Source organism: Indicator indicator, chromosome 23 (assembly GCF_027791375.1).
Source record: "Indicator indicator isolate 239-I01 chromosome 23, UM_Iind_1.1, whole genome shotgun sequence".
In the NCBI taxonomy this organism is placed as follows: Eukaryota; Metazoa; Chordata; class Aves; order Piciformes; family Indicatoridae; genus Indicator; species Indicator indicator.
The window spans coordinates 13,550,003-13,567,250 of record NC_072032.1 but is presented as its reverse complement, the minus strand read 5'-3'; the positions used below and the strand labels follow the sequence as shown (position 1 = coordinate 13,567,250).

At 48.7% G+C, this 17,248-nt stretch overlaps 1 protein-coding gene across 4 annotated transcripts in view; it reads right to left on the bottom strand.

Moving 5' to 3' along the window:
* Positions 1–2,070: 2,070 nt before the first annotated feature.
* EXOC6B (exocyst complex component 6B) overlaps positions 2,071–17,248 on the bottom strand; it is a 273,058-nt gene continuing 257,880 nt past the window's right edge. For 2 of the 4 annotated variants that reach the window (XM_054391402.1, XM_054391404.1), the window contains 3 exons: positions 6,837–6,949; positions 4,948–4,959; positions 2,071–2,197 (listed from right to left, as the gene is read on the bottom strand). In XM_054391402.1, coding sequence (XP_054247377.1) covers positions 2,071–2,197; positions 4,948–4,959; positions 6,837–6,949 — 252 coding nt within the window. The remainder of the gene's footprint in view (positions 2,198–4,947; positions 4,960–6,836; positions 6,950–17,248) is intronic. The other 2 variants (XM_054391401.1, XM_054391403.1) reach the window with 1 other exon arrangement.

Sequence of the window (17,248 nt, the reverse complement as noted above, 5' to 3'; positions counted from 1 at the left end):
GGGCTGATCCATGCTCAGGTCTAGTATTATAGAGAGCAGGAAAGAGGTTACCAGCAGGGAATGGACTGAGCTCATTCTCACTTGTCCCTCTGAAAGCCTTCACTGGCTTGTAAGTAGATGTAGATGTAGATGTATCTGTGAAGATGATCACTTTCTGGCCATACTAACACCAACTTTCACTCAGCTGCCCCTTTCTTCTTCCCCCCTTCTTACATGTACTTAAAAGAGGCATTAAGAAGAAAGCAAACTCTGATCCCCCCCCAAAAACCCAAGGAGTGATAAGGCCAGGTTTGTTTCTTCCCTCTTATTAATATAAATAATCCTCTGGCCCATGTGGCTGGAGACTGCTGGGACAGGACAACAGCTCCAGAATGCCATTGGTGGCAACTTGTCTATTTGCCTTCAGGGTTAATGAGCACGTACCCTTATCAAAATAAAACAAAAAAGGATTGCTGAGGAACAAGGAGGGAAGATAAATCACCATTCCCTTTGTGCATCGAGAGCTTGGGTGTCAGAAGAGCTCCTCAGGCAAGAAACAGCAAAAAAGGCCTGAATGCACCAAAAAAGTGCTGCTGCCCTTCTGCAAATGCCACATGGTGACACTCAAGCAAGTCCTGCTCCTTCATTGCTCCAGGAGTCTGCGCTGAGGGAGGGGAAGGAGAAGAAACCTTGCTCCACAGGTCAGCAAAGCTTCCCAGAGCAGACCCAAGCACTCACCACCTTCAGCTGAGGGTAGGAGATGGCCACGGCTCACAGCCCTGCCGAAGCAGCACTGCCAGAGCTGTAACATCCACCAGGAAGATTTTAGTTCCCTTTAACATCAGCTTTCACCTGCAGTAATTAGAGTCAAAAGGGCAAGGAGAAGATAAGGGTGAAAGATGCCTCCCTCTGTAACCTGAGCCCTGGGATTAAAGTCTTGTCTTAGCCTTATCTTAGTCTTGTAGTGTTACTGTTCTCCTCAAAGGCTATCTTGATCTGAGTAGAGGATGTCTGGGCACCTTCAGAGCAGAGGAGCATTTTGTCCATAGGCACTTCTGAGCTGGGGGTTCCTGCTGCTTTCACTTAAGGGACCTCCTGGAGGTTCCTTCTCATCATCCTGTCCAGTGGTGGGGTTGTGGAGCTGCTCCTTAGGCGGTGCAAGTAAAAGGGACTCTACCTCATTGTACTGTGTCATGAGGAGGCAAGAAGATGGGACATCAGCATGGGAAAGAGGTGCAAAGAGGAAACCCCCCTGAATGTGGTGCCGTGGTCATCAGGAGAGATTTGCACCATCCCTGCTGAGCATCCTTTCTCGTCTGCTACCTGCCCATACTGGATGCCAGCAGCAGCAACCCAGCAACCAGCACCACAGAACACCTTTGCATTTTTGATGATTCCCTTCTGTCTCTCCCTTTCCAAATCCAATTAATGAGGCAGCTCTCGAAGACCTTCTGCATTCAGTGCAGATCCAAAAGACTTTGGCAGGTCCTAGAGGGGATGTTCAGGGGGTGCTCCAGTGACCTGCAGTTTCCTTTCCAGGAAAAAAGAGGAGGAAAGCTGGGAAATCAGTTTGCCTCTTTTCCTTTCCTACCTAAATTCAAAACCCAAGCTGGCAGGACAGTCTCACAGGTGACCCTCTTTGTAAGTGTGTGCTCCTTGAGAAGCCCATGAGAAGAATCTGAAACCATGACTCCCTCCCTGTATTTCTTCTGTTTCCATTTGTTCTGCAAGTGAAGAAGTTAACAAAAGGAAGTTAGACCTATTCTCCCCATTTGGCCTATAAAACAAAAACATCGAGAAAATAGTCTGGGGGTGAACTTCTTTCTCAGGCTTCAGGATTTACCTCTGCTTTATAAACCCCTGAAAATCGGAGCTTATAAGAGGAGACTCCTGACACCACCTTCATGAGCAGTCCCCTGTCTTCCCCAGGATTGTTTAACAAGGAACATTTTGTCATCAGGGCAGGTTTCATGATTACTATACAGGTGAATAAAAAAATACAGATATTCTCTTTGAACAAGAATCCCAAGTCCAGGCATACGGAAGGCTGTGGTGCGGGGAGCGGCGTGGGCAGGAGGTCCCCAAGTCCCTTCAGGAGTGATGGCTGTTGATCAGGCTGCGGAGCTGCTTGGCCACGGTGTCTATCAGCTTCTGCTTGTCCCTCTCGTTTTTCCGAAACTGGGCAAAAACGTTGTTTTTCCTGCTCGTGTCCCTCATCCTGTGCAGAGCAGAAACAGGTTATGGCAAAGCTATCGCTGCGCCCCGGCCCCGCGGGGCACGCGCAGGTTCGAGTGCCTGCATCCAGGCTCTGACAGAGGAGGGGACAGCATCTAAAAGCTCTGCCCTGATTTTGAGGAGGGATTTGGGTGCAGATGGGCATCCCAGCTTTGCACGCTTGGCATTTTGGCTTTAAACTCCACAAATCCAAAATGATGTTACCACAGGGGCTACCTCTAAGGCCAACACGCCTGAAGCCCTCAAGTCTCGCCTTCTCCAACAGCTTTTGCTGTGTCTCCATGTCACCTTCTGAAGTGGGAAATGGCAATGCTGTAATAATATTAGTAGGACATTATCAAATTAGCATCAAATGCACAGCATTAAGGCTTCTGATTTGAGATGGTGCATTGCATGCGGCCAAGAGGTGAAGCTTTTGTGGCAGCCAGAAAGGTTTGAATCTGTGAACTTCCAACACTATACATCATGAGGTAATCTAATTGATATTAAAGGAAGGAATCCAGCACTGGGTTCCTCAGGTTAAAAAGTATTTAGATTTGTCTGCACGAGGCCTCCAAATAAGCCAGAGACAAGAGCAGGTGGTGGGAGGGGACCTGCAGGAGAAGCTGGCACAGCTCTCTCTCTCTCTGCCATGCAAAGCTGGGGCTTCATGCACACTTGTACTGGATGATGCATATTTGTTGGGGGGACACACAGGTCTTGTTGTACACTCCAAGAACCAGCTTTATGCAAGCAGGGCCTCTGCTGGGAAGGGAAACCTCCCAAAAGGGTTCAACAACTCCTGAAGGTATCAGCCTCAGCATCCAAGAGGCTGGTTCACAGTCGGCACCACTCCTTCATAATACCACAATTTGTAAATGATTTGCTCAGTAAATCAGATCTGGCAGAGGCAGATGGCTTTGGATGAGCCTTCATTTGCTTCCAGACTGGGCTAGCCTGGTTACTTGTTGGTGGGGGGGGAATTTCAGCTCACACCGACACACACATAAATCCAAGTTTTTGATTTCTGGGGACCTAAATGAAGCATTCAAGTGACTGGGACACAGTGCTGATGGTCCCTGAGAAGTTGGCACTTCATCAAACCCAAAGGTTAGTGAGTTAACTGAGTTTCAAACTTCTCAAAACTTATTTAACTGATTTAAATAATAATAATAATTTAAAAAATCTCAAGTTTTTCATGCTTCAGTCTTCCTAAAAAGAGCCTAAGGGAATCTGAAATGGTCCCAAAAACATCCAGCTTGGAACTGGAAACAAGGATAACAACCTTATCCCAAAGGCTAATTTGCTGAAGTTGTAAGTGCCCAAAGACACAGGGTTACAATCGAGCTGTTTTCCCAGCAGTAACCAGATAGCTTGGAGAGCTTTTATTCAGCAAAATAAGGATATTTTTCCCTTTCTCCATTTTTTTTTTTTAGCCCAAGCAGGTTGCCAGCTGCTCCACTGCAAGAACCAGGAAGCTACTGATCCAATGGGAAGTGGCGTTTCTGAGCTGCACAGGTCAGAGGTGTTCCAGTATCCCAGATTTTGGAATTAACCATCTTCCTGTGGAACACGTCTGGCTCCAGCGAGTCACAAAGCACTTCACCAGGAGGGCTGAGAGCTCAGCTTGTATTTCACAGGCTATGAAGGGACATCAGAGGAGCCAAAAGTCAGTCTGCATCTTCAGCATCTACCACCCGTCACAGTACCCATCACTCTCCATCACTGCCTGCTGCAGCTAATGGGTAGAGAACTTACAGCTCTGTCCTAAGAGCCCTAAGACTCCTTAGAGCCATCTCCCATCCCATGGACTTGCTCAGGTCCATGAAATCTTTCTGAAGTAAAGCATGTTGTAGGCACGAACACCTTGGCATGTCTTTGAACAACTGAATGTCTCCCTTCAGCCTCCTTTCTTCCACATCAAACAACCCCAGTTCCCTCAGCTTCTCCTCACAGGACTTGCACTCTAGACCCTTCACCAGGTCCTTCTTTGGACACTCTCCAGCAGGCACAGGTAGAAGCACTAAGCTACTAAGTACTATTAATGGATTAAGCTGCCTAGAAGACACAATCCACAGACTTTGGGTTGTGCTGCACCAGGGACCAGGCAGTGACAGGAGCAGCTGCATCCTTGGAGAGACTGAGCTTGTAGATCTGCTGGAGGAGACCACACTAGCTCAGTCACAGCCCTGCAGGCAGACATGGAGCTGGCACACTGTGGTAGATGTCAGAGGTGCTCAGAAACACCAGCCTGTTTCTTTTGCAGCTGCAGAAAGCAGCTGGTCTGTGAGCTGGTTTATCCAGGCATCAGGAAGATCAGGTTAGACAGAGAGGGACGACGCTTGTGAGCAGCTAAGCAGCTCTTCGGAGGACTGATGCATGAAGTTCCTTAAGTGTGTGCCTGCAGAGCTCTGGGACGACCCAGCCAAGGTTTGTAACACGGTCCCTGTGCGTTAGTGCAAGAACTGAAAGTAAGAGGAAGGGAAAGAGAGAGCTCAGCACTGTCCCCACCCCTGTCAACAAACACCACCTTCAACAGAGCCAAGCTTTGTTTAAATTAATCTATAAGAGGGGAAAAAGCAACAGAGTAAAAGCTCCTCTTTTAGCTCTAATTAGTGTATTTGAGACTATAAAGTTACCAGAGGGAAGCGTTTCAAAGCCAGCTTGCATTTAGATCATTTAGTGCTCCATTTAAACCACACAATCAAGGCACTGCAAGGTGAGGGTCAAAGCCCAGGCAAGCAGCATACTTACACTCGTGATATCCTATGAGAGATGTGTGATTAGGGAAAGAGATAATGAGGAAAACAGGTTACAAAACGAACTGGTGGAGCAGAATTTCACCTCGCCTTGGTGGCAGGGCTCAGGTAGGGCTGGGCAGGGGCAGCCCCCATGCCTAAAGCTATGGCTGGGTCAGGGCAGAGTCTTGGGGCAGCTGGTGGATGGTGCACAGAGGCTCCTCAACAGGCCTGAAGCCTGAGTGGGGACAGAGCAGAGCCCACTGGAGCGTGCAGGGGATGCCATGTTGGCCATGCCATGCACATGATACCATGCGGGCAATGCCATGCTGGAGATGCCATGCAGGTAATCCCATGATGGCAATGCCATGCCAGCAATGCCATACCAGCAATTCCACAGCACTGATGCTATGCAGGAGATGTCATACTGGCAATGCTGTGCAGGCAATGGCATACTGGCAATGCCATGTCACCAACCATGAAGGCAATGCCATGTCACCAATACCACACAGGCAATGCCATGCAGGCAATGCCACATTGGCGATGCCACACCACAAGGATGCAGGAGATGCAAGTGCCAACCGGGTGACTCCACCAAGGCTATCTCCAGAAAGCAAGTTGGACATGTGAAGATTGCCCTTCAAGTAAGCTCCCTTTTGGGAAGAAGGCTGGTGAACCAAGCTGGGCTTTGTGGCTTTTTAATACCACCACCAGGCACAGATGTTGCCCTCCTGCTGTCCCACTGCCTTCCAACAATGGCCACAGATCCCAGCTCACTGCCTGATCCCCATTCCCTGGCTCTTCCAGCTGCTCTGTCCCAGCTCTGCATCTGTATGTCCTGCTCTCTTACACCTGCATGTCCAAGCTCTCTGATTTTTGATAGCTCTTAATGTTACTATTTTGTTGATAGCTGTAAATGCACCTCACTGTTCTCCATCATGAGTGCTAGGTTGTGAATACACTGGGAGCAACACATTACACAATGGGTATAAAAATGATGCTGTCACGTCTAAAAGTGCTTCACTCACTGCAGCTACCCAGGTTTAGTCCCTGTGTGCCCTGTTGATAACATTTGGCTATCATGAGTTGCTCTCTTCTGCGGGAAAGGAAGGACATGCAGTTACACAGACCACAGATAATATAGATGCAACTCCAAAGCTCAGCAGCACACCAAAGCTGGTCTTCTAAAAGTGTAGCTCCAACTCTAAACTAGTCATCTCCTCCTCTGCAAGCAATGAAGAAAGAGAGAGACTCCAATAAACAGCTCAAACTCTTCCTCAGGGTGTGATTTCATGGCAAGCTTAACCAAATCTACCTGCAACTCATTTATCCTGCCCATTCCTTCATGCAAGACTTCGCAGCAGAGTCCCCAAGGAGAGGAGAGGGATTTTCAGCTGGAAATGCTCATGTGGTCCAACTGCCTGAACACTTCAGGGCTCACCAAAAGTTAAAGTGTGTTATTAAGAGTATTGCCCAAATGCCACTTGAACACTGACAGGCTTGGGGCAGTTATACATGCCTATAGGCTAGACAACTGTTTATGATCTAGGGGGCTTGAGGTACACCATTACAGTAGAATTCTGTTGCAAGACAAAGGCAAACTCTACTTAAGAGTGGAGCCAAAAGACAAGCCAAGCCTCAGCCAAGCCAAGATCCAGCCAAGCCAAGTTTGATACGAATGATTCCATTTTGATACAAACCCCAGAATTCGGGTTGGGGGATAAAAATAGGATTGTTCTGTTTGAGCTCCCACCATCCACCCAAGGGTGAAATCTTTACTCCCTGTATCCCCAGGAGCCTCCCACTCCCTAGGCTGCTGTGTCCCAGCACCACACATGATGGAATGAGCTGCTCAAACACACGCCTGCACAAAGCGAGATGAGGGTGATCCGGATCCACACTCACTTTTCCAGCAGGATGAGGGCTGTGGTCGGGTTCACACGGAGATATTTGCACGTGGGTTGTCCATAGTCAGCCAAATATGTCGACCAGTCCCACTGGATGAAGAGATCTAAGAGCTGCAGCAGCCATGAGAGAGACAAAACAAAGAGAAATAAGAGTTTGAAAGCTGTTGAGAGAATGAGAGGTTCATCTGAAAGCTGGCAAAGGTCCTGGGCAGGTGCATGAACCACAAAAAAGGGTTTGGCGTCTTTATTGATTTATTTAATATCATTCTGCTAATATTATTAACTTATCCATATTTAATCACTGATTTGTTAAGATTTAACATTAATTGATGCATGACTCTATTAATTTAGCTCAGGGGTTTATCTTGGGTGAACACAGCTACCAGAGGAGATTGGAAATCCCGGGGGGTTTCCAGACATTTGCAAAAGAAACCACCAGCACTCATCAGCAGGGAAGCAAACCCAGTATTAATTCAGCTGCCTGTGACCATCCCTGCTCCAGACCCCCAAAACTGACACCTGAAGCCCTTCACTCTGTAAAGGACTCCCTCGGCACCCCATTCCTCCCAGCTGCTTCAGGTGAGGGAGGAGCAAGCTACAGCCCAGGCTTCCTGAATTGCCTTTTACCACTCTGCATTTCACACCCTTACTTTCTTTAAAACCCAAACAGGAGCTCCCACATCTTTTCCACATGAGGACCTCCTCACCCCTAAAAGGACTTGCCTCTCCACCCACCCACCCACCAGAGCACAGCTGAGGATGGACAAGATGCAGCCTTCATCTCCATCATCTAAAACATGTTAATTAAGAGTTGCTGCATTTCCCCCCACCCCTCCACTTCCCAACCTTCTGCTTTGGAGAGCTGCTGTGACCACTCTATTGCAGGACAGGCTGCCAAGCGCGTAGACGTCTTCATCGCCCGCGTCTGCGCGTCCCGGTGCCCACCGGGGAAGCCTGGAGAAGGAGGACCACGCCGCGGCCAAGCCAGGACCATAGAGGGCTCATTGTCCCCGCGTCTCCATGGTTTTCCTGGAGGCTCCAGCACTGTTTAACAACACATCCCGCCCCGCCAAGAAGGGGGATTTAGCTCCGCCGAGACCTCAAGGTTCAAAACAAAAATGTGCAACAAGATTCTTTTTGATTATGTAGGTCAGGGCAAAGAAAAACAAGCCCTGGGGAACAATCCCCGGGGCTGGCGGGGGGGACGGATTAGCCGGGACCTAAGAGGGCTTTTCCAACCCGCGGTCCCGCGCCGCTTTGTGCGCCGGCTCCATTGTGCTAGCTACAAACCCGAGCTGAACATCGCTGGCAGGAGGTTTGTTGTTTGGGTTTTTTTTTTTTTTTTTCCAGTGGGCACCTTCAAGAGACAACCTTAAATATGATTTCACAGGACCTTTTCACGCAGCACAGCGGGGCCAAAACTCTTCTATGGGCTTTGCTGGCTGCTGGGGGAAAGCTGCATGCTTGTACAGGCCAAATCGGATCCCCCTCAACGCACCAAAGCCCTCTCACTGGTGGCCCTGGGGGGATGAACGTGCCCCTGGCAAACCATAAACAAAGCAGCACAAGTTATTGCCAAAGAAAGTGCACAGTCGGACTGTGGAGGGGCCAGGTAGCCACTCAGAGGGAGTGGAAATAAAGCCCCAGGAGGAAGGAACGGAAAATGAACCCAAATAAGACAAAGATTAGAAGCAGGTTAGGACAAGATGAAATCAAAAGCATGGGGAGATGTTACAAACAAGAGGCTGAGGGGGGACAGCAAAGGCTCGGGAAACTGAGCAGGAGCTTGGAGATTGGGTAAGGAAAGGGCTTGGAGAAACCTCCCATTCATGTCTGAAAGAGTAGATGGGAAGATTTTTAACCAAAAGTCAGGTGAACAACCACCCAGGCCAGCTCAACCCTTGCTCTACAGCTTCAGGAGCAGAAGCCAATGTTTGCCATTCCCAATACTGCCAAGTGACAAGATGGCACATAGACAGCAATCCATCCTCACCTCACAGCTTTGCTTCAGCCCTGCTCCAACTCAGTCTGACTCAGCTGGGTTGAAGCACGAGGCTGTCAGGCTCTGTTGGTGTTGAAGGTGCACCACCACACCTTGCCTGAAGAGATTGTTGGGGCAAGTTATTTTATGGATCTGTTTTAACACAGACTTGTTAGAGTGGGTCCAATGGAGCCCACAGCAGTGATGTGAGAGCTGGAAGCCCTCTGCTGTGAGGCCAGGCTGAGAGAATTGAGGGTGTTCAGCATGGAGAAGAGAAGGCCCTGTGAAGACTTTCTGGTGGCCTTTCAACATAGAAAAGCAGTTGATGAGAAAGATGGAGAGAAACATTCTACTTATCCTGTAGTGACAGGACAAGAAGCATTAGTTTTAAATAGTTTTAAACTGAAACCAGGTTTATCTAGCTCAGACATAAGGAAGAAATGTTTTGCTCTGAGGGTGGTGAGACACTGGCACAGAATGCCCAGAGAAGCTGTAGGGGTTCCCCGGAAGGCTAGAGATCCCTGGAACTGCTTAAAAGGGTCGCCCAGAGAAGCTCTGGAAGCATGCAAAAGATGTGTAGATGTGAGACTTGTGAACATGGTTTAGTGGTGGAGCCTGCAGTATTCAGTTACTGGTTGGAACTGATTCTCTTAAGGGTCTTTTCCAACCTAAATGATTCAATGACTCTAACTGAGCCCCATCCTAATGCACTCCCATTCTCAGCTGGGCCTTCCCCGAGCACTGGGAGCTGCAGAGCCCCCCAGGCAGGCTGAGGACAGTGACAGATGGCCTGTGTGTTTTACAGCTGTTTGCCCACATCCATCTTGCTGGCCAGGCAGGGCCGAGGATAGCCGGGGCCAGCACCTTTGGCACTGCCGGCGCTCGCAGGGCTCCGTAGGAGAGAGGTCTTGCAGGAGGAAGCCTGATGGCTCAGGGCAAGCTGTCTCGAAACGATTTATCTGTCACATAAATGTGGTTTTATTGGTTTTACTGTTTAAACTTTTCACCTCTGCTGCTAAATCTGAACGATGAAAAAGAAGTGAAAAAGGGAGGAAAAGGCTGCACCGTGGTGCTGGGCTGTGGTGGGGCTGCCAGGGGAGATTCCAAATAAAATATGCAAATACCATTAATTCTTCTAACTGGAGTCTCCTTTTCAAGGCTATAAATCAAACTCGACAGGACATACACTGGGGGGGAAAGGAAAAGAAGAGGAGGGAAGAAGAAAAAAAATAAAGGAAAAAAAAGGGAAGCTTTTACGATGATGATGGAAGTGGAATAAGCTCAGAAGGCTGCAGACACACTGCATGTGCAGAGCAAGGCTGTGGACCTGCAGCTTCCTAGAGCTGAAGCTGCAGGAGCTACATGAGTAAGGAACTCCCAGCTCTTACATGCAGGAGAATTCTTGGTGTAAGAGCTGGGAAAGGTTCATGCAGATATTGCTAACAATGAAGAGATGGGAGAAGGGTTTGAGTGTGCCTCCAGAAGAAAGTAATGAGAAGTGTTGTGATACACATATCTATGAGCTCTTACTCAAATGCTGATTCAGTTTGCAAGAGATCACAACCCTGCCTCACAACCTACTGAGATCTTTCCCTTTAAAAGCTCATTTCACTCATTTAACACCACAGCTCCTTTGATAAAGGTGACAATAAGTGGCTCAGAGGAAGGCAGCAGCTAAGTCCTACTGTTATCTCACCTAAATCCACCTGTACAAAGAGACAAGACACTTCCAGAGGGACCAGCAAACAGTCAGGCAAGACTTGATCCTCCTGGGTACCTCCATAAAAGCACAAGGAACTGCTGAATTCAAATCAGTGCCAACTCCCAGCTTGTCCATGCCTAAGCTTGCCCACAACCCATCCCGACCATGGGTTGAGCAGCCCCTACCACCAGCCAGCAGGGAATTGTTACGGAGCACAAAGGCCCAAAGAGTTTCCAACATCAGCAGCCACAGACAAGTACATTCAAAATAATTTATTTTGGTGAGGTTTCAATTATGCCTCGTGGGAAAGCAATACTGAAAGAGAAAGAAATACTCCAACCCATGGAAAGACGTGGGTTTGGACAATAGCTTTGCTGAGAAGAAAAGGCACCAAGAATTGGAACATGATGTTGGTTCATTTACTTTTGAAAGACATGGAGGGTAAAACTGTGGCTTAAGTGAAAGCAGGAGCAGATTTGTCACCCATTTCACTGCAAACTACAACTTTGTCACCGCATTGAGTGTATTTTGCACAAGGGCAAGGATAGCACCTGCAGTATCCTGATGTAGCACAAGCCAACAAAATGCACCAGCCACACATGGAGGACAAGGAAGGTGAATCTTATCTTAGGTACTTTCCAGACCTCCCTGTGAGAGAGACAGAGACTTCTAGGAGTTACAGAATCACAGAATGCTGGCAGTTGGAAGGGACCACTGGGGATCATCTAATCCAATCCCCAAATCTAAATCCAATCTAAATCAGGGTCACCCACATCAGGTTGCCCAGGATTGTGCCCAGCTGGGTTTAGAAAATCTCCAGAGGAGACTCTGCAGCCTCTCTGGGCAGCCTGTTCCAGGGCTCCAGCACCCTCACACCAAACAAGTTTTCCCTTCTGTTCAGATGGAACCTCCTGGGTTCCAATTTGTGCCCATTGTTCCTTGTCCTGTCATTTGGCACCACTGACAAGAGTCTAGCCCCATCCTTTGCCACCTGCCCTTTAGCTATTGATCAGTGTTGCTCAGATCCCCTCTGGGGCTGCTCTTCTCCAGGCTAAATAGCCCCAGGGCTCTCAGCCCTTCCTCCTCACAAAGATGTTCCAGGCCCCTCAGCTTCTTTGTAGCCTCTGTTGGTCTCTCTCCAGCTGGGGAGCCCCAAACTGGACCCAGTACTCCAGATGTGGCCTCAGCAGGGCAGAATAGAGGGAGAGAAGAATCTTCTTTGAGTTCCTGTAGACCAGAAAGTGCCATCCAGCTTGTTTGGACCTCTCTGTAAGCCACAATATCTTTATGCTCAAGGAATTCCTCCAGGTCTCCTGGGCAAAGGTCCCATCCAGAGCTGTCCTTTCTAAACACTCATGCTGGAGGAAGGAGAACCCCTTCCAGGTTCCTCATCTCATGTTTTAACTGGACTGATTTTCCAAGTTAAGGCAGCAATTTTATCCTTCCTTTTTATTTTTCTATTTATTTAAACCTGCAAAAGTTAAACACTTCTTGGAAAAAGCAGGAGAAGGCTCTGGAAAGATTTACAGATGGGACAGTATGTAACAAAGGGAAGTTTGAGAGACCCTCAAAGCCCTCTTCTGTCCAGACTAGATTATTTTTAGATTTGCATTAATGCTTGTTTACAGATTCTGATATTTCTTAGATCAGAGGAAGGTCTCAAGGAGGTTTGCTGCCTGTACGGCATGCACAGAAAGTTCTTCTGGTTGCCCACCTGCAAATACTCATCCTTTATCAGGAGGAAAACCTCTGGCTTTCCACCTGCTTTCAAGGAATGCTATAAACACACAGGTTGATTTTTTCATCTCCTCCACAAGATATTTCTTCCAAAGGTCTCATGGAAACCTTAACAAACACAATTTCACCCCAAAACTGCTGTGTAGCAGTACTTAGAGGAAAAAAAAAAAACAAACAAACAAAACTCCCTTTGGGGTTAAATATGGCTTTGAGGAATCCACCTTCTGCTCTCTCTGTGGTTTTGTGACACAAAACCACACGAAAGAGCCACGAAAGGTTGTCAGGCTTTGAGAGAAGTGATGCAAAGCAGCAGGGTGGGGAGGTGGAGGTTTAGGATGCTGTGATACAGTGACAGCCTTACAGACAAGCTTGGAAAGTCCCTACCAGTTTCTGCTGGCTTTGATAGTGCAGCATGGTGGCTTTAAGCATTCACTGGAGGCTTGCCCACAGGGAAGGCCAAACTGAATTTTAGGGAAATCCCGACTTTCTCTGACCATCACATTATGGAATGCTGCTGGAAAAACAGGGCATGAACATTATTTGTTATAAACCCTCTGGGATTTCAATGTCTTAGCACAAAATCAGTCCCTTGAGTGCCTGACATCCCACCAAGCTGTGCTCACATTCAGTGAGACCTGGACAGGCTGGAGAGCTGAGTGAAAGGAACCTCATGAAGTTCAAGAAGGGCAAGTGTAAGGTCCTGCACCTGGGGAGGAACAACCCCCTGCAGCAGTACACGTTAGCAGCTGACCTACTGGAAAGCAGCTCTGCAGAGAAGGGCCTGGGAGTGCTGGTGGACAGCAAGTTCACCACGAACCAACAATGTGCTCCTGTGGCCATTAAAGCCAATGGGATTCTGGGGTGCATTAAGAAAAGTGTGACCAGCAGGTCAAGAGATGTTCTCCTCCTCCTCTACTCTGTCCTATTCAGGCCACACCTGGAGTACTGGGTCCAGTTGTGAGCTCCCCAATTCAAGAGAGACAAGGAACTGCTGGAGAGAGAGAAAGAGAGGCTACAAAGATGCTGAGGGGCCTGGAGCATCTCTGTGAGGAGGAAAGGCTGAGACCCCTGGAGCTGTGGAGCCCAGAGAAGAGCAGCCTGAGAGGGGATCTGATCAATGGTGATCAATGCTAAAGGGGAGGGGGCAAAAGGATGGGGCCAGAACCTCTTCAGTGGTGCCCAGGGAGAAGATGAGGGACAGTGGGCACAAACTTGGAAGCCAGGAGGTTCCATCTGAACATGAGGAAAAACATTGCTGTGAGGGTTTCAGAGCACTTGGAGCAGACTACCTAGACAGGATGTAGAGTCTCCTCCTCTGGAGACATCCCAAACCCACCTGCACATTGTGATCTTGGGCAACCTGCTGTGGGTGACCCTGCTTTAGCAGTGGGGTTGGACTAGATGAGCTCCAGAGGTCCCTTCCAATCCCCCCCATCCTCTGATAGTGTGGTTCTAGTGATAATCACCCAGCTAGAGCACTTTATGGATGGCCAGAAGAAGGAAAGGCAGCTCTGCCTTGCTGGATTTAGTGGCTAGTTGGCACTCATAAGAACAATTACCCAGACTCATCGAATTCTCCACAAGTTTGCATGGTGCTTTCCACCTAGAGACGACAACAGCATTTCTACCTTCCACAGCCTACAATCTGCTTAAGACAAGGAGACAATACTGGGCAGCAGCCAAAAGAAATCAAAGAGCCTCAGAAGACTGTTCTCCAGGGACTGCTATTGAATAACATTTTCCCTTTCCACGTAACCATCACAAAGGGGGATTCATTACCTAAGCAAGGATGCCTCCTGTGGAAGTATGCCCCTGGTAGCCTCTCTGACTCAGATCTTTGGTAGGTACAGATAAGAGGTGCTCTCATCATTCTGCATGGCAAGGATGGAGCCTGGCTACATTCTAGGAGTCACCATACAAGGTTATGGGGACTCAATTTGGGAAGAAGTGCTTGAAAAGTGCTCAGCTTGTAGATAAATCTTACTAGAAATGTTTTTGAAGGTATTATGGGGAGGAGAGGTTGGGAGATGAGGGTGCTCTGCATTCAGATAGCCCTTGTACATAGAAACACCTTCTCTGCTGCTTTAGCCCATGTGCTAAAGCATCCACTCTCCTGCCTTTATCTGCGTTGTCCTGCCTGACCCACACCTCAAAAATCAACAGCTCCAGAGAAAACATTGAGAAATAAGACAGAAAATCCCAACAGCTCAGGTCAGGATGAGAAGAGTTAACAAGAGCACAAAAGATGGACAAAACCCCTTAAATACAGAAAAGTAGGTTGTCCTCCAGGTAAGCCTACAGACAAACCACCTCCATTATCAACCTTACAGTACCTGAGAAGCTAGTAATTATCTGTAATCACTTAAAGTGATTAAACATTGCTTTAATCAATTAAAGTGATCCCCAGGAATCACTTTAAATGCCACCTTTCTAGGGGAAAATGTTCCCAATTATCAACAGCAGGTATTTGCAGCCAGAAGGCATCTAGGTTGAGAGGGGTTAGTGTTCCACATGCCCTGACAGTTCAGAAGACAATTCAGGTACCTACAGAGTGATCAGGGGCAGGAGGAGAAGACAACCAAACCATGTTCTCAAACTAATGTAGTCCTGCTTGCTGCCCCAGCATCCAGGACATGATGCCCTCAGCAAGGGCCATGGCATGGTGGGTCCCACTGGGGGTGGGTGCAGGGACAGAGAAGTCAGCAAAATCTTTCTGAGGCCAGCAGCCTGTGTCCTTCCTTTCCACAGTACAAGAAATCCACAATATTTGAATTAAACCACTCCTGATGTCACTAAAGGTACCAGCACCACCTCAAGCCCCACAGCCTCACTCTCACCAGGTCCCAAACCTCACCATGGGGCCAACAGACCACAATTATTTTCTCCATTGCTCATCTGATGCCAAGGCTTCTGCAAAGTTGCATTTTTCTTTTGTTTACACATTAAAAAAAAAAAAAGAAGGGGGGGGAGAAGGGAATTTAAAAATAAAAAGGAAAAAAAAAAAAAAGAAGAAAAAAAAAAAGGCAGTGACCTCTTGCTAACCCCAGCCAGGCTATGAGAAGCTGCTGCTGCCTTCACCTCCGAGTGAACTTTCAGATTATCTCAGACAAGATTCACCTTGCATTGAACTTGTCCCCGCGCGGCAGCGCAGTCACGTACCCTTGATTAAACATCACAGCGCCGCGCCGCTATAAATCCAGGGAGCTTCCTCCCGGCCTCCTCGGGCAGGGCCAGCGGTGCAAACGCTGCCAGCCAGCCTCTGCCAACCAGTCCGGGGCTCACCAGCGTGGGCAGGACGTGAGGGAGCAGCTATGTGAGGGAATAGAATCATAGAATTGTTAGGGTTGGAAGGGACCTCAAGGCTCAGCCAGTTCCAACCCCCCTGCTGTGGGCAGGGACACCTCACACTACAGCAGGTTGCTCAGAGCCACTTCCAGCCTGGCCTTAAAAACCTCCAGGGATGAGGCTTTCACCATCTCCCTGGGCAACCTCTGCCAGTGTCTCTCTACCCTCATGGGGAAGAATTTCCTCCTAGCATCCAATCTGAATCTACCCATTTCTATTTTTCTTCCATTCCCCCTAGTCCTATCATTACCTGAAACCCTAAAAAGTCCCTCCCCAGCTTTCCTGAAGGTCCCCTTCAGATACTGGAAGGTCACAATAAGGTCTTCTCGGAGCCTTCTCTTCTCCAGACTGAACAGCCCCAACTCTATCAGTCTGTCTCCACAGGAGAGGTGCTCCAGCCCTCTGACCATCCTCATGGCCCTTCTCTGGACACATTCGAGCACCTCCTGACCCTTCTTGTAAGAGAGGCTCCAGAACTGGACACAGTACTACAGGTGGGATCTCACCAGAGTGGAGCAGAGGGGGAGAATCACCTCCCTCAACTTGCTGGCTATGCTTCTCTTGCTGCAGCCCAGGCTCTGGTTGGCTCTCTGGGCTGCAAGTGCTCACTGCTGGCTCATGTTGAGCTTCTCATCCATCAGCACCCCCAAGTCCTTTTCTTCAGGGCTGCTCTCAAGGCAGTCTTGTTGAATAAGGAAGAGAGAGAGTAGCTCACGTGCTGTGCTGTGTGGGCAGTGAGTTGCATACACACCCTGCGGCAGCTCCTGTGGGAATAAGCAGCTCTGAGTGCCCACCATGAGTGGAGATGGCATATGGAGGGTATGCTGCTCAAAAGGTTGAAGAAAAAAGCAAAAGGAAAAGAGGAACAGAAAGAGGTGCGGAGTCTAGAGCACAAGTCTTGTGGGGAAGTGGCTGAGGGAACTGAGGTTGTTCAGCCTGGAGAAAAGGAAGCTGAGGGAATACCTTCTGTCTTGCTTCAACTCCCTGAAAGAAGGTTGGAGCAAGGTGGGAAGCAGTCTCTCCTCCCAAAGACCAAATGGTAGGACAAGAGGAAACAGCCTTAGGCTGTGGTAGGGCAGGTTTTGGCTGGACATTAGGACAAGTTTCTTCACTGAAAAGGTTGTTGCACCCTGATTCAGGCTGCCCAGGGCAGGGGTAGGATCCCCATCCTTGGAGGGACTGAAAAGCCATGAAGCTGTGGTGCTGAGGGCCATGGTTTAGTGGTGACCTGGCAGTGCCGGGTTAATGGTTGAACTCGATGATCTTCAAGGTCTCTTCCAAGCTAAGTGATTCTATGATTCCAACAAGCAGTGCTCACAGGCCCATTGGTCCCTGCACTCAGCAGGAAACCTTTCCCAGGCCACAGCCTCCTAAACTCTGGCTGCCCTCTCCACTCCAAGTGCTGCAGCCTGTGGCTGTCCCCACATCCATTTTCAAGGAGCAGGCAGTGATGGGAGGCAGAAGCAGAGGCAGCTGCCTCTCTGTCTCCCAGCTGACATGGAGGGAAAGGGAGAGCTCAGCATCCCTGCTGGCGGCAGCGATTCCTGCCGCAGAGGTCACTCAGCTGGTGGAGAGGAGAACGTCTGGGTGGTGAAATAGATACACTCAAGTGCTTCCAATACCTTCCTCCTTCTTTTTTTTTTTT